At 46.8% G+C, this 16,934-nt stretch overlaps 1 protein-coding gene across 2 annotated transcripts in view; it reads left to right on the top strand.

Moving 5' to 3' along the window:
• Nucleotides 1–10,548, top strand: part of UNC13C (unc-13 homolog C) — a 133,516-nt gene extending 122,968 nt beyond the window's left edge. For both annotated transcript variants that reach the window (XM_028705840.2, XM_028705838.2), the window contains 4 exons: nt 4,277–4,424; nt 7,017–7,109; nt 8,484–8,643; nt 8,736–10,548. In XM_028705840.2, coding sequence (XP_028561673.2) covers nt 4,277–4,424; nt 7,017–7,109; nt 8,484–8,643; nt 8,736–9,021 — 687 coding nt within the window. In that variant the 3' untranslated portion in view covers nt 9,022–10,548. The remainder of the gene's footprint in view (nt 1–4,276; nt 4,425–7,016; nt 7,110–8,483; nt 8,644–8,735) is intronic.
• Nucleotides 10,549–16,934: the final 6,386 nt, after the last annotated feature.

The raw sequence follows: 16,934 nt of genomic DNA, 5'->3' as shown, positions 1-16,934 counted from the left end.
ATCCATGGAATACACAACACCCAAGGCCTCACTCTAAACAACACAACACACAAGAGGAAAGGGAGGAAAGGGAGCAATCTCAGCTGCCAGTACTTAATTGGTCGCTCTTACAATGACCAGCTGGCAGGGGAAGCACTCAAGGGCAGGAGGCAAAGCTGATGGAAAGGGCTTTCTGCTCCTCATCTCTCCCACTGAGGCAGCCTGATGGAATGGCTAACAATTTTACACTGATGTTTCAGATTCTTTCAAGTGACACGGACATGAGTCCCAAACCCTCAGATGGCTTAATCAGGCTTCTGAAGACCGTCTCCCTTGAATGAAAACTTTGAGCTCTTGCCATGGGCAGCTGCCTCCATTCTTTTCGGATTTCTGCTTTCCCCTCATTCTCTCTGATGAATATAAACACACACACACAAACACACAAAACTTAGGGAGTCTGACTCTTAATATTTGGCTCCAGATTGTGTTCAGCAGTAACTAAAGTTGTTGAAGCAAAGAGCAGGAACAGCCTCTGTGAGCCTCAGGGGTCCCATTCCAGCTCCTTATCCTGCATCCCTAAATACATGAAACAGAAAAGCCAAGAGAAAATAAAAAATTTGGAAAGCAGCGAGGAGGAACACAGAGAAAAGGAACAATGCGCCAACCCTGGATTTTTACGGGAGACGGAGACATGCAAAGTGATGGTTAAAAGCCAGTTTGCAGGCTCCTCCTCAGCTGCCAAGGCAAAGGGCTGGACAGGGGAAGGGGGGAGGTGGGTGTTTATGCCTTTTTCTTGTTCATTTCTGGCCCAAATGAAGGCAGGAAGCTATCCTTGAACGCCCTGAGTGAGTTTTGAGGGTTGATCTGCTCAAATGAAAGCATGATAGGGGCATAACCATGCAGCATACAAATTACCGTACTTTTTCGCTCTATAAGACTCACTTTTTCCCTCCTAAAAAGTAAGGGGAAATGTGTGTGCATCTTATGGAGCGAATGCAGGCTGCGCAGCTATCCCAGGAGTCAGAACAGCAAGAGGGATCGCTGCTTTTGCTGCACAGCGATCCCTCTTGCTGTTCTGGCTTCTGGGATTCAGATTTTTTTTCCTTTCTTGTTTCCCTCCTCCAAAAACTAGGTGCGTCTTGTGGTCTGGTGCATCTTATAGAGCGAAAAATACGGTAGGCCTCTGTTTTAGGAGTGACTCCTCTGCCTCAGAAGATGACAATCTCCTGATGTCGCCACTGAGGGGTTTGAGACTCATACTTGGCCCTCCCCACAAGACAGTCTCCTTCCAGAGCGGTCCTGAAGTGCTGCAGAGGCCTCTGCCAGCTGCACATTGGTCCCCAAGATTGCCTCTGGATCCAGCACAGCTAAGGTTGATGCCTTATGGGCATGCAGAATGCAGCAGCTACTGGTGACTGGGAGCAGCCACCGAGACCATATAACACTGGTCCTGAAAGACCTACATTGGCTCCCAGTACATTTCCGAGCACAATTCAAAGTGTTGGTGCTGACCTTTAAAGCCCTCAACAGCCTCGGTATAGCCCTCAACGGCCCAGTATACCTAAAGGAGCGTCTCCACCCCCATCATTCTGCCCAGACGCTGAGGTCCAGCGCTGAGGGCCTTCTGGCGGTTCCCTTGCTGCAAGAAGCCAAGTTACAGGGAACCAGGCAGAGGGCCTTGGCGCCCGCCCTGTGGAACACCCTCCCATCAGATGTCAAGGAAATAAACAACTATCTGACATTTAGAAGACATCTGAAGGCAGCCCTGTTTAGGGAAGCTTTTAATATCTGAAGGACTATTGTATTTTAATCTTTTGTTGGAAGCCGCCCAGAGTGGCTGGGGAAACCCAGCCAGATGGGCGAGGTATAAATATATTATTATTATTATTATTATTATTATTATTATTATTATTATTATTATTATGCCTCTTCCCCCAAGGGACAAGTTATTTTATGGTGAGGGCGGGGGAAGAGCACAAATCACTCCATTACTTTGCCTGTTCCTTCATTTGCACCGGCGGCCAGGAAGTTAAGAGCTAAATTCGTGGCTCAACTCCGAATGTTTCTTCTTGTTGTTGTGGCTTATAGCTAAACAAATAGAATGCTGACCTACCTACCACAAATCGCTCTGGGAAAACTGGCTCTGGGAAATCACTCTGGGAAAACAAAAAGAAGCAAAGGAGCATCAGCGCACCATTTTCGAGCTGGAATGTGGGACAGTCATGTCCCCTGTGTAATAAAATTAGACCCAAACGAGAGAGGAGCTGAGTATTCAACATGACTCCCATCCTCCTCTGACCCCATGGGCTTCTTTGGCAGGAAGGGGGGATATCGGTGGAATAAATAATCCACACAAGGCAATAGGAGGTGGTTGTTTAAAGTGGCGTTGCCTCCCCTTTCTGTAAGAATTAAAGAACAGAATGGAGAGAGAAATTCTTGAAGAATGGAAATATTTTGTGGAATATTTGAAAAAAAATGTTGTGGTTATCTTAAAATGTATGCAGGATTTGCATTATAGCTGCAGGTGAGAATTGCGGTTTAAATATTTTATAATTAACATACATAATGGGTAAAATATAAGTAATATAGCAGCTTTATAAGGTAAGAAAAGAACACAATGGAAGGGACGTCAACAGATAGGAAAGATTTATTCTGATGGTTGCTTAAAATAATTTGTAAAATTTGAAAAGTTAATAAGAAATGTTATAAGGTGGCAATGCCTCTGCAATAATGGTTGGAGAGCCCTGCTAGATGAGTCCAACTTCCTCATTGCCCCATAGCGGTGGGTCCATTAGATGCTCTGAAGGGCAGCCCACAAGCAGAGCCCAAGAGCAGCCCCACTGCACCCCACAGCAGCAACTTGTACTCAGGCTTCCATTCAGCTGCCCCTGATTCGGCAGGTAGGCAGCTAACGCGAACATGAATTGCAGCCATCACGCTCCCCACTTTCAAAGCCAACATTTCCCAGGCAGCCTTGGGGAGAAATCCTCCTCCCCAACGGAAACACAACCCCAAAACTCAGATGTTTTTGGTCCTGGCAGCTCAAAGTGCTGATCCAGGCATACAAAGCCCTACACAGCTTGAGTACATAAAGGGTGAGACGATAGATCATTCAAGGATCCTTGGCTAGCCAAGAAACTCAGAGGCCAGGTGACCTCCTGGATCTGATGTCCGCAGTGTCCTGGCCCTCCTCTACTCCCTTTCTCTGTGCTTCTGGGGTTTTTTTTTTGGGGGGGGGGGTTTCAAAAAAATTTATTGGTTTTCACACTTACCACATAAAAAAGAAAAAGAAGAAAAAAGAAAAACATTACAATACACAAAAAACAAAGAAAAACACATAAAAATGAATTTTAACGTCCAAATCCGAGTTTCATTACATTGATAACTGACTTCCTCAAATCCCCTCTAACTGAATTTCATTATATCACCTATTTAGCAGTTCTCCAAATTCATATTTATAATAATATTAACTTCTTTCATTTACTAACTTCTTCTCCTTTATTAATATTCTAATTCCTAATATTAATAACATATTCATAATCTACCCCTAAGCCTAATTATTACTTCCAAGAAATTTCTCTTTATCTTATATTACAATATTTAGCCAAATGGTCTTTAAAATTCTTTAAATATTCTTCCAATCCTCTTGTGTCTCCTCTTCTTTCTGGTCGTGGATTCTTCCAGTCAGGTCAGCCAGCTCCAAAAAGTCCATCATCTTCATCTGCCATTCTTCTATTGTTGGTAACTCTTGCGATTTCCAATTCTTGGCTAATGAAAGTCTTGCTGCTGTAGTGGCATACAAAAACAGTCTAACATTTTTTGGGGGCAATTCCAATCCTATTATTCCAAGTAGAAAGGCTTCTGGTTTTTTTAATAAATGTATTTTTCAACATTTTTTTCAACTCGTTATATATCTTTTCCCAGAAGTCTTTTATTTTAGGACACGTCCACCACATAGGATAGAAAGTACCTTCTTTCTCTTTACATTTCCAACATAAATTATCATTTGTATGATACATCTTTGCTAATTTCACCGGGGTTAAGTACCATCTATACATCATTTTCATAATATTTTCTTTTAATACAGTACATGCAGTAAACTTAACCCCTTTCTTCCACAGCCTTTCCCAATCTTCCAACATTATATTGTGTCCAGCATCTCTTGCCCAATCAATCATCACAGATTTAACTTGTTCGTCCTTTGTATGCCATTCTAACAACAACTTATACATTTTGGAGAGATTTTTAACATTCATGTCTAACAGTTTCCAATTTGGATCTGTGCCTCTGTTTTTAGCAATACTTCCACGCCGGAGGAAATGGGCTGAAAAAGAATTACCTGGAGAAGAGTCCCGAGATGCAGTCCCTCAAGTACGCCCTCAACCTTTACACCCAGACGACAGACGTCCTGATCAAGAAGTTCATTGACACCCAGACCTCACAAAGTAAGTGAGCAGCAACTGATAAAGGCTTGGCCTGAAAGGAGACTCAGGGCAGCAGCCAAAGGAAGCGCAGAAAAAATAACTTGCTGGCCTGGGAAAAGGGCATGTGGCCATTACTGGCCGCCTTCAGGGCCTGATTTTGCTGGGAATGGCAATTCCTTCCTGGAAGGGAGAGAGTCTGTGTGGTTTCTTCAAGCACTCCCCTCAAGCCACGTTCCCCCTCCCCTCAAGCCAATTCCTTCAGAGATCACAATTTACTGTGACTTGAGCTTACTGGATTTAGGGATGGATCAGGGGTGTTATCTAGGGGGGCCGAGGCATCCCCAAATTTTCAAGGATGGGGCTGGGCCCCCTCAATATTCTGTGTTCTTCCCCCTTCATACTACGAGACATTCCCTTTTGCCTTCTCATTTGTTGGTCCTATTATGCCAGTTAAAAACCAACTGGGCATGGGCACAGATAGCTGAACCTGTACCATGTCTTTCTTATTTTTAAAAAAGTGGTTTTAAAAACAAAACATTAAAAAAAATTTAAAACCCTGTTTGTTCTTTTCTAAAACTGCCCAGGACGTGCACAAAGTAACATAGGCAGTTTGAATTTTGCTTGTGTGGTTTTCTGGTTTTGTGCAAATCTGAGGAATCATATCTATATCTATAGGCATGCTTCTGACTAGCCTTTACTAGTAAGAAAAGAAAGCAATTGTAAATTTTCAGTACACGCTTTTTCAAAAGGCTGTCCAAGAGATCTGATAAAGAAATTGTAAATATGGTTTCCTTTTGCAGTTTTCTGATTTTATGCAAATTGGAGGGATTTAAAAAAAGTGTGTGTGTGTGGTGCCATTCAATTGTGCAATTCTCTGCATGGTGAGTGACTTTTGCTTTGAAAGATGACATGGGCTCATGCACTTGCTCTGCCGACCGAAGACACAAATCCCTTTCCTTCGCATGTTGAAGGGTGAGGGAAGCCATCAATACGGCTGCTGTAGACATGATAAGGAATTAAAAAGCCACAACAGATGTCAAATATGTGTCAGTTTAGCCACCAGAGTCTTTGGCCCTGAAATCCTTGCATTTCCCTCCCATACACACACATGCAAATCTGACATTGGGATCGTTCTCCACCCCACTCTGAGAAGGAGAATAAGCATCTGGTTTTATCAACCAGAGCTTCTCTGTCTCGCCCCAGGAATGGGCGCTGCAGCTGAAATGTTTCCCTGACATGTTGTTTTGCATCCAATTTTGAGCCCAGCTCCCCCCCCCCCCCCGCGCACACATTGTCTCCGTTAACAAATAGGGTCTGGACAGTGATGAATGAGTTTCGAACAGGCTCCCTTTCCACAGATGGAGCAATCAGCTGGAAGCATTTTACTTTTCTGCGTTAACTGAGAAGTGGGGAGGGTTGCCACCGATGGCGGGAGAGCAGCCGCCTTAGCTTCAGAATACTGGAGCTCAAATGCCAGCCCAGCCATGGGCAGGGGGTGCATCTGTCCCCTCCTCCTCCCCAAATCCCCACAAGAGGTCATTGGATCCATCAGCCTCGCCTGTGGGAAACAGTGGACAGCCTCACTGGGTTGTTGTGAGGATAAAGGGGAAATCATTACACACCCCATACCTCTGGGACCCTGGGGGACATGCAATGGCGCACCTTGTCCTTCAAAGGATGTTCTGGCTAGGGCTGGGGCTGCTGCTGCTGGGTCCTCCCACTCTCCAGTCAAGGTTGGGCAGGGAAAGGTGCCGTTGATCTCGCTCAGATGGTTTCGCCATTGCCCCATCACTGCAGTAGCCCTTCTCTCGTTGCATCCCCAGGGAGGCTCTGCTCATTTGCCCCTTTGGACATTTGGGCAGCTCAGATAGCTTGTGACCACCATTTGGTTGCAGAGAGTGGTCTGGGGCCCTTTTGGTTCCCTTTGGTGAGGCTCAGGCCGGAATCTGTGGGTGGCAAGTAAGCACACACCCTCAGCCCAGACCCTACACAACACACACATCCATGGGTTGCACTGACATTCAGGCAGGATTCCTCCTCTCGTCATCACTCTCACACCTTTCTCCTTGCCACTGCAGGGGGTGCCAGTATTGTTGTAGAACTGGGCCCCACAGCCAGTGGGGTAAAAATCCTGTCTCTGGTTATTTCAGCCAATGGACTTGATTCCTGTGCACAGATCCCCAATCTCTGCATCAGAATGGAACAAAGAAGCGTTCCTTCTAGGTATAGTTTCAATAGACATCCCCATCGACAAGAAAAAAAAGTGTTTTTGTATGCCACAGCTGCTGCCAGAATATTAATAGCGAAAAATTGGAAAGGGGGAAATGTACCCTCGATAACTGAATGGCAAAAGAAGCTTTGTGAATTTATTGAGCTGGCAAAAATGACAGCAGCCTTAAGATTACAATCAAACCAAACTTTAAGGAAAGAATGGCAATGTGTAGAAGAATATATGAAACAAAGGAGCCATTCTGGGTGCCCTCAAAAGATCCCCCACCCGGAACAAAACAGAGCACCTGCCTCGCCAACGTGTGGGCAGCTTCTCCCATGCGCAGGGACTTCTTCCCTTGGCCCCTTTGGCACTTACTCAGAGCTTGTTTCCTTCTGCTGCAGGTCAGGCGAGCAACAACACAGTGGGGGAGATCCATCTCCAAGTGGACCTCACAACAAACCCGGGAACCGGAGAGCATAAAGTCACGGTCAAAGGTGGGTGTCAAAATATGCTGGCTTTGCATGAAGGTGGCAGCATCCTCTCCAAGCCAGATGGCAGGTGATTCCTCCTTCCAGGTTGTGCCTTTGAAGCTGCTCTGCCTTGGGGATCTGAAGTGATCCCCTCAGAGGATGGCAAAGGCAGGCAGGCTCTGGAAAGCCCTTGTCCATGGAAATGATGGGAGCTGATGATAGGAGTCAGCAGGTTTCTCCCAGAAGCAACACAAAGGCAAGGCTTTTTGGAGCCAAGGGTGTTTTCTCCTTCCCTCCAAAGGAGCCCAGACTGACCTCTTTAGGTTTCATAACCAAATTTTGCATGGTGGTTCCTGATATCAAGGAGCAGGTTTTTACCTATGTTTGGAATCAGTCCTCTTGAATCAAGAGCCTTTCAAAATTGCATGAGGTGTCCGGCACAAGACTACTAGTAAAAGATAAAGCAACAATAAAGGTAAAGGGACCCCTGACCATTAGGTCCAGTCGTGACCGCCTCTGGGGTTGCGGCGCTCATCTCGCTTTATTGGCCGAGGGAGCCAGCATACAGCTTCCGAGTCATGTGGCCAGCATGACTAAGCCGCTTCTGGCGAACCAGAGCAGCACACGGAAGCGCTGTTTACCTTCCCGCCAGAGTGGTACCTATTTATCTACTTGCACTTTGACGTGCTTTTGAACTGCTAGGTTGGCAGGAGCAGGAACCAAGCAACGGGAGCTCACCCCGTCGCAGGGATTCAAACCGCCAACCTTCTGATCGGCAAGTCCTAGGCTCTGTGGTTTAACCCACAGCGCCACCCGCGTCCCTAAAATAAAGCCCCCCAAACCCGCAAATAGCTATATATTTTTTTAAAAAATATTAAAACACAGAGATGACTTGTAATTGTCAGCAGTAAAACAGCAAAATATCAGCCTGGGTGAGCAAGAACATCTTCACCTGACATCTGAATGTAAGAAGCAAATTACAGATAGGTAGCCATGTTGGTCTGCCATAGTCAAAACAAAAAAAATTCCTTCCAGTAGCACCTTAAAGACCAACTAAGTTAGTTCTTGGTATGAGCTTTCGTGTGCATGCACACTTCTGTGTATCTGAAGAAGTGTGCACTTCTGTGTATCTGAAGAAGTGTGCATGCACACGAAAGCTCATACCAAGAACTAACTTAGTTGGTCTTTAAGGTGCTACTGGAAGGATTTTTTTTTGTTTTAAGAAGCAAATGTGACTCCAGGGAGAGGGCCTTGTGGAGGGGGCCCTCACGGGGAAGACCCTGTCTCTTGACCATCCCCATGTGGAGCAATGGTCAAGGAAGAGCTGTATTTCCTCAAGTGTTTGTGTGTTTTGTAGAGCTCCACTTGACCCTCCATGTGTCTGGTTGATGTTTTCAGTTGTCGCCATTAATAACCTCAACTGGCAAACCAGTGCTATGTTCCGGCCCTTTGTGGAGGTTTGCATCTTGGGGCCCAGCCTCAGCGACAAGAAACGGAAGCACGGGACGAAGACAAAGAGCAACACCTGGTCTCCCAAATACAACGAGACGTTCCAGTTGTAAGTGACCCTTCTCGGCTCTCTCTGTGGCTGGTGGCAGTGGTGGCGGGGGCGGTGCTGTAAATCCCTGTGTGTGTCCCGTCTCTCTCTAGCCTCCTGAGCAGCGAAGAAAGGCCCGGGGCCTATGAGCTTCACCTCTCCGTGAAGGATTACTGCTTTGCCAGGGAGGACCGGGTCATCGGCATGGCTGTCATACAGCTGCGGAGCCTGGCGGAGAAGGGCAGCTGTGCCGCCTGGCACCCTCTGCTGAGGAACATCTGCATGGACGAGACCGGGCTGACGATCCTGCGGATCCTTTCCCAGAGGACCAATGACGATGTCGCAAAAGAATTTGTCCGGCTCAAATCGGAAACACGGTCCGTCGAAGAAACAGCCTGAAAGCTCCTCGCGAGTAAATGCAAAATGTCTGCGCCAAGACCCTTGACCCAGTGTTACTGACATCCGAATCATGCATGTGTGTGCAACTCTGTGGGAATGTTTAACTAACTCTGTTTCCGTGTTTGCCAGAACATAAAAGTACTATATTTGCCAGGTTATGTCCAAGAGCTGTCGACCTTTTCTACATGTTTGGGTCTTTGGGGAAAAATAAGTAATTGTTTCAATGAAGTGCCAAAACTGCAATGAAAAGCAAACGCTTAATGGCATCCTTTGAAACGTTGATTTTGTCTCATCCCAGTCTCTCCTCTCGTATGAATTTCCCCGATAACATGTTAGACTTTTGGGTTGAGTCATCTGTTAGCTGTCTCTGTTCAACTACCATGTGGCCTCTCCAGCGTCATCTTAACCAAGTCCCCCCCCTCCTCCCCCCCACGTTTGGGCTAATTTCCAGCTTCCATTTTATGCAAACTCCGTTTTCAGTCTCACTTCCCAAGATCTTTTTCTATCATAACTTACAGATGCAGTTACTTCAAGAAAGGGTTTGTAATTTTATAATTGCTGATAACAAAAGAAACGATTTTTTGCATACAGACTTTAAAAAAACAAAAAGTGGAAATGTTTTATGCTGACCTTTTTTTCCAACCTTTCATATTTATCACTGTGAAGAAATGCTGTCCAAGCAACATCCACGAGAAGCTTAACTCCGTTTGTTACTGATGTTTGATAACTTGAGATAACTTTGTTCTCTCAAACTGCCATGGTAACATCATCTTCGTAACGCAAGGGTAGTCCCATCAACCCAGTCTGGTGATTTGCCCCTGGCACAGGCAGGGGCCCCATGGGACCCCTGGAAATGCACGCTCCCCCCAGCTCACTTCCATGGGGTGGGGTGTCCCATGGGAGCAGGTGGACCCTTGCCCCCTCCTCCTCCATTTAAGTGGAAGGGAAGGACCCTCAGGGCTTGCTTCAGGAAGAGGAGAAGGTGGGAGAGGAGGCATGGAGGGGGCTCTCAAGTCAGTGAGGGGGTGTGGGGTGCTGGCAAGAGAGGCAGGCCCTTGTCTTCCTTGGCTCAGGGCGCCTGGGATGTGCTCCATCAGCGGTGGGTGAAGGGCTGCTTCCTAGTAGCCCACACAGGAGCCATTCCCCGTGGGTAGTGTTCGATGCAGCGTGTGCGTGTGTGTGCGTGTGTGTGCATGTGTGAGAGAGCTTTACAGAGTTTTGTTGTGTGAAATGCTGCCGGACTATACAGGGTTAACGAGATGGAAGATGCTGCTCAGTGGTTTCCATCTAGAGATCCTTCATGAGAAGCAATTTTGCTGTTAACATTTTTCACTCTGACCATTACAGATGTTCTTTTACATACTTAGCTGAAGTCGCAGTTAAGTGCTTCTCTTCTTATTTTTATTTTCATAGAAGTTCAAAGGTTTCTACTTATGCAACATGACTATGTCCTGCACTGAGGCAAAAATCCATGTGCTGTAAATATATTTCGTGAGAAATTGTACAATAAAGCAAGAAGAAACTGCTCTCCGCTTGCCTCCTTGCCCTGAATTTCCCCATCCGCAGAGACATGGTTCCCTCAGGAAGGTGATTTGGATGAACGTGTGTGTTTGGGTCAGACAGACAGACAGAGATTGCACCTGCCTTCTATCACAGCAGGACTCAAAGGAAGGGCAGTCACTGGTGGACATGGGTAGGACTGACACAGAGCTTCAAATTTTGCCCTGGCATAGCTAGGCAACACACTACCCAGAACAACACACACATCTCAGTCTGAAGTATTCCTTTGGGCAGATCCAAGGATTATACCCAAGGCAGGACGGTACAGTTCAAAGCCAGTCTCAAGCCTTGCCCAAACTGGGAAAGCCTTTCTATAAAAAAAGGATGCCTTGAAAGGATGCCCTGAAAGCTCCAGGAAGACCCTCCCTTTCTCCAGTGGAAAGGGAAGCCCCAGGGACACTCACCTCCTCCATGCCACATACTCCAGGCTCGACTTTTCTGAGAATGAGGCATGTGGCTCAAAGGAAGTAGGTGGTTGATTCTACTCCAGAGGTGGCTAACTGCTTCCCACCCAAGGGCAGACTTGGGAGTTGGCCAACTCTCTGAGGGCCACATGCGCACCCAGCGATGGGCATGACCAGTGTGCAGACACATGCAGCAAACACACAGCTTGCACAGAGAGGACGGTGCCTTTGGAGAACTTTAGCAACAGTGCTCAGAGGAGAAGAAGCCATTTTTTAGGGTAAGGAGAGGTGCGCAATTTTGTCAGAGGGCTGATGGATGAGCCTCGTGGGCTGGACCTGGCTGGTGAGCCCTGGATTTGCCCACGGAAAGACCACTCTCCCTAGATTACGCCTTAGAAACTGAGAGCTGTGAAACAGCAGGAGGGTCCTGGAAGGTGGGAGTTACTAATCCGCCTCCAGCCTTGTTCAGATAATAGAAAGTCCGCTTCACATTGGAGTTTACAGAAGGACACTTTTCCTCCAAGCCTGGAGGAGGGGAAGTGGGAACAGCCATATTCCAGGATGGCTGTGGAACTAGCAGTGTGGCTCCCTTCAGCATCTTCCTGCTTCTCCTGCCACAAAATGCATTCTGGGACAGAGACACAGGACAAACATGCTCACCCTTCCACAGGACCTTTGGGAAGGAAGGGTTTGCTTACCTGTCAGTGTCCGGGTGGCCACACAAGAAGAGGCCCCCTGGATGTTGGTGGATTCAAGCGCGCCCCCAGCATGGCCCATGTTCAGAGATGTCCACAACATCTGCAGGACAACAGATGAAGGAAAGATGGCCTCTTCTCCCACCCCAGGGCCTGGATATCACCTGCCTTCCCCTTGAGCAGCTGGCTTGACTTCTTGTGGGTCACCTTGGCCTCGTTGGGGCATATGTCTTGGCGATCTGTACACCACATAACTCTGGGGTTTCTAAGTGCTGTACAATTACATTTCACCACATCAGCTGGAGCTTCCAGTTTACCTGTGAGTCAAGACTGACTGGGGGTGGGTGGCAGCCCCCAATTGTACCTAAATGTGTAGGCAAAGGGGTCATTTTAGGCCATGCTCAAGCTGTCACCCAGAGCCAAGTGTGCCCTGCAAGGCTCACAGGAAGCTTAATTAATAGCCTTTAGATAGTACAAGGCTGAAATGATTGCTCATCTAAGAAGCCACATCTTCTTTCCTGGCACCCATGAATCGTCTAAGAGGGAGAAGGTGGATCATGTTTGTTCCTGGTTATGATTATGGTTTTAGTGGATCGCTCAACCTTCCTGAGCGCCTCCTCGTGGTGACCGATTTTCCTCCCAAAGGATATTTCCACAGGGACTCCACTGGAGAGTAACTAATGCTTTGTCCTTACTTGGAGTTTCCTCATCTCCAAGACTGTCTCGCCCTCTTTTCCTTCCCTGTTTACATCAGACTGTCATATCTGAGAAATTGTTTAATTGCTGGTTTGTTTTGATGTCAATAAACCTCCAGATGGAATGACTATAATGAGAGCATCTCAGCTTTGGCTAGAAGCAGATTCGTTTCCGTCTGAGGCCATCGTGTGTGCTTTTGCACAGTTACCGCTGCAGCTCATCACTTCAGAGATTGCTCTTTTGCCATGCGAATATTAGGGGAGAAATGGAAAGCGACTCCATCCGTGGTCCTGACAAGTTGTGATCTCCCAGTGATGATCCCCAGGGAGAGTGATCTGGGCACAGCTGGTCCCTGCCTTCTCTGAGGCTGTGCAAGGCTGGTTTGAAGAAGCTGCCTCTGAGGGCGGCTCATAGAATCATAGAATTGAAGAGTTGGAAGGGACCCCAAAGATATCTAGCCCAACCTCCTGCAATGCAGGAATCTCAACACATGTCCCCACATCCAGGTTGAAACCATACTGGACTCTGCTTAGCTTTGTAAATGTGCTGGTCTGAGCTATCCCTAGTACTGAAACCTCACTGAATGTTTCTGCAGAGCCAACCTCAAAGTTAGGTTGCCGAGGCCACACACTCCAAGCCCATGGCTTTGATTGTGGTGCCACAGTTGTGGGACTCTTTCCTCCTTCCACTGTGTCCAAGGCAGATTTCAATCTGTGCTGCGGTCTGCGTTTTATGGTCTTGAGGCCTGTTGCATATCATGTCTGTCAATGGCAAACAGGCTGTGGAAGGAAGATGCTCGTGTCCAAGAAATGATTTGCTAGAAGTCTCTCCCACTGCTTGGTTCCCTGAGTGCTGTAGGCAACCTGCTTGACACATGTGTCTGGAGACTTCTAGCTGCTGGGAAGATGCAGGGAATCAAAATAGAAGCAATTTTCTTGGCAGTGTTTTTTTTTTCCTCCTGCATGTAGAATTTTTCCCTAATCAGAAATGAAGTTTGTGGCAGCAGAGAAATACAAAGCAATTACATGGGCAATTGAGCTTTATCCAGCCTGTTGTGCTAAAGGAGTGTAGTGTAGGGTACATTTGGTTTCCGTGGCAAGCGAGGGATGAGGGCGGGGGCTGGAGAGGAAGGGCCTTAATTTTATATTAGCCTGATTTCTCCCAGAATAACAGAGACCTTCCTCTCTGCCCAAGAACAGAGGATCCCTAGTGCCAAATAGCCAGGACTTCTTCTCTTTAGTATTTCTTGTTTATTTGAAAATCTAATCTACCCTATCTCCATGTGGAATTTTTTTAAGTAACCGCCCAAGAAAACCAACAAATTAAACACCCATTAAAATGCATTGTGTGTACTAAAGGATTAAAAATTTCTCATTGCTACTTAGCGATAACAGTTAAAAGTCTGCCACACATACACACCCCACAAGGTTGTTGGGGGGGGGGACAAGTATTGATTGTGAACATAGGGCTTAACAATTTTGGGGTCTTTCTAACTTTCGGGGTGTCCTGGTTTTTACTTTTTGAAATATGGCAACCCTAGTGAACACAATGTGAAGGTTCCCTGGTTTGGTTTGACTCTTGCATTCATTTGCACAGGGTGGAATCCACCAACCACAACTGTGCGTTAAAAGAGGACCACGTGGGACAGGCCTGTCAATCTCCCGTCTCTTGTACTTCCAAGACAAGCACTGGGTGGGCTGACCAGTTCTAGACTGAAAATGGCAGGACATCCTCTGCCCCCACCTCAAAGCACAGCGCTTCCACAGCCACCAAGAATAGCAGAAGAGCTCCTGAGAGCTCGCTTCCACGCAGAGTGCTAGCAGGCTGCAATGAAACTCCCTTTGGCCAGCAGGTTAATTGGAAGGCTCTGCCAGAAGCCTGTAATCACACCACTGAGGCGTTGCAAGAGCAGCCAAAGGGGTACATCAGAAGCGCCGGGGCAGAATTGCTTTTTGCTCCCTCCATCTCCCAAACTTCAAAGGTCTTCTGATACTTATTACTTTTCATTGATTTTTTTCCCTCCCTCCTCCCATCAAGTAAGTACAAATATTCCTCTGGAGACCATCAAGAACAGAAATTGATTCAGCAAGAAAAAGCTTTCTTCATATCTATGCCATGGATGGACAGTCTGATGGCTGACTGCCCCAGCCAGACACGGCTCCCTTTATCGCCACTTGAAGGCAGTGGCAGCTAAAAGTGCTGAACTTTTCTTTCTTTCTTTCTTTCTTTCTTTCTTTCTTTCTTTCTTTCTTTCTTTCTTTCTTTCTTTTTCTTTCTTTCTTTCTTTCCTTCCTTCCTTCCTTCCTTCCTTCCTTCCTTCCTTCCTTCCTTCCTTCCTTCCTTCTTTCTTTCTTTCTTTGCCATCCTTCAATAAATTTTAGTAGGGTGGTTGGCAAGATAAAAATAAGGAAATCCTTAAAATGCAGCAGTTGGATAATAACGTGGCAATAATGCGGTCAGCTATCAGTAGCTCCATTGGTAGGAAAAGGCCTGAGAAAATAAGAAGGTTGTGAGTGCCAAAAAGATTGCAAAGGGTGTGCCAAATGAGCCCCCACCTTCCAGAGCAGGCATAGGCAAACTTGGCCCTCCAGATGTTTTGGGACTGCAACTCACATCATCCCTAGCTAACAGGACCAGTGGTCAGGGATGATGGGAATTGTAGTCCCAAAACATCTGGAGGGCCGAGTTTGCCTATGCCTGTTCCAGAGCATGTTGTACATACCAAGGAGGCCCCCAACACCCCCCCCCCCCAGTTGCCAGCCAGTCACCTCACCTTGAACTCTTAGGAATGGGCTAGTTTTGCCCAGACAGTCTTTGCTCATGACACCAAGGCAAGGTTCCTAATCCGTAGCCCCTCCCTCCTGAGTTGCTTGGTTAATTCTGGTTGCAGCCCTTGGAAGGATGGCCTCTCTACAAGGTGGAAGCTTGACAAACCACACCAAGTGTCAGATGATGTTTCTTATTTTTCAAATATTAAGTTCATTTCCACCTCAGTTTGCAATTTTTAAAGTCCCCTTGAAAATCTATTAGCATTTCTGTGCATGCATCTTAATATACACATTTTGATGCAAATTTGCCTATATCTACAAGCAATTTCCTTTAATATCAGGCATTTTCATATCCTGTTTTTCACTACTTACATGCATATTCACACTTTTCCCTAGTATATGGTGTTTTGAATGCATTATTTGGTTGGAGAACTGCATTGCAGAATTCAGAGCCATATGGCTTTCAGAGGATGGCAGCATTTCAGTCTGCACGCTGTTAAGGGGAGCGCAGAGCAGCTAGATTCACCTTTAAATGTGAATTGAGTTGCATTTCCCTCTCATCATTACATGCCCCACACAGAAACCAGTACGGCATCTTTAGACAGAGGTCGGCTCAAGTCCCCATTCCCCTTCTGGGTAGGAGGGTGGAGCGGGACTGAGCTCTCATTCAATCAAGCCAGCCAAGTTTCCTATCACAGGCCCCAGTTTGCAGTCCTTTTCTGCCCCTCCGCAGATCCTAAAATGACAGCAGAACATTTGTCTCCCCGGCACTACAGTGCCCAAGGCAAAGGCTGCTGTTAATTTGAGGAGTAGCAGCCTGTCACCACAGCCCTCCCTAAAACAAGCTGACAGTGCACTTGTTTCCAATAATATTCACCCTCCAAAGGCAGCGATGCTTCTGGGTGCGTCAGTCAGACCGGCAGCTTACTTGCAGGCTGTTTTGCTTACCATCGCTGTGCTTGTGCCTTCCATGGTCCGAGAGGAGGACCTTGTGGGAATGTTGTGGATAGCGGGAGAGGATATATTGATTAAATATTATCCTTCCTCACTCACGCTAGTGAGCTAGCAGCAGAGCACATTCCCTTGCACATTGCTGGAAGCAAGCTGATGGATTCGTTAGAATCATTTTAAGTTGAGCAATCCAGTCTGGCTTGTCCAGATTGGATTGTTCCTTGTAAATTTCCCCCTTTAATTCCCTCTAAAAAACAATAATGACACGACAGTTGTCTTTTAAAAGTAATGGTAAAGTTTACTTACATTCAGTTCACAGTATTGTCCTGAAGCCAGGCTTTATCTTGTAGTTACAGTTACATTCGAAGAGAAAAGAAGTCTGAGCTAGGCCTTGGACTTTCTACCTTGCGGCTTACATCCTCTGTAAGGATGAGCCACGTGTTGCTGGCCAAGAGCCAGCAGAGAAGTCACAAAGCTGAAAATGGAAAAAGGTGAAGAGAGGCAAGAAAGGAAGATAACTGTGTGACTGGCCCTTTTATAGGGTCTGCTAGGGTCACGCCCATCTACCTGGCCACACACAGGGGGAGGATGCTCCAGAGCAGGTATGACAGGAAGTCTTCCCTGTCTGGAGCAACATTCCCCTGTGTGTCCACTCTAGGAAACAGAAAATGTTGTATTTGACTGCTACAGTGAATGATACATCCCACAGACCTAAGGAATGGCTAGCCGCCACCCCGCCCCCTTTACAGGCAGGCACCCTCTTGCACACCTCGCTCTTCACTTCAGTGGGGACAGTGAATGAACCCTGATAGGCCTTGATTGCCTCCAGTGTCCTGACG

This window comes from Podarcis muralis, chromosome 14, assembly GCF_964188315.1.
Source record: "Podarcis muralis chromosome 14, rPodMur119.hap1.1, whole genome shotgun sequence".
NCBI lineage: Eukaryota > Metazoa > Chordata > Lepidosauria > Squamata > Lacertidae > Podarcis > Podarcis muralis.
This window is presented reverse-complemented; position numbering and strand designations above follow the sequence as displayed.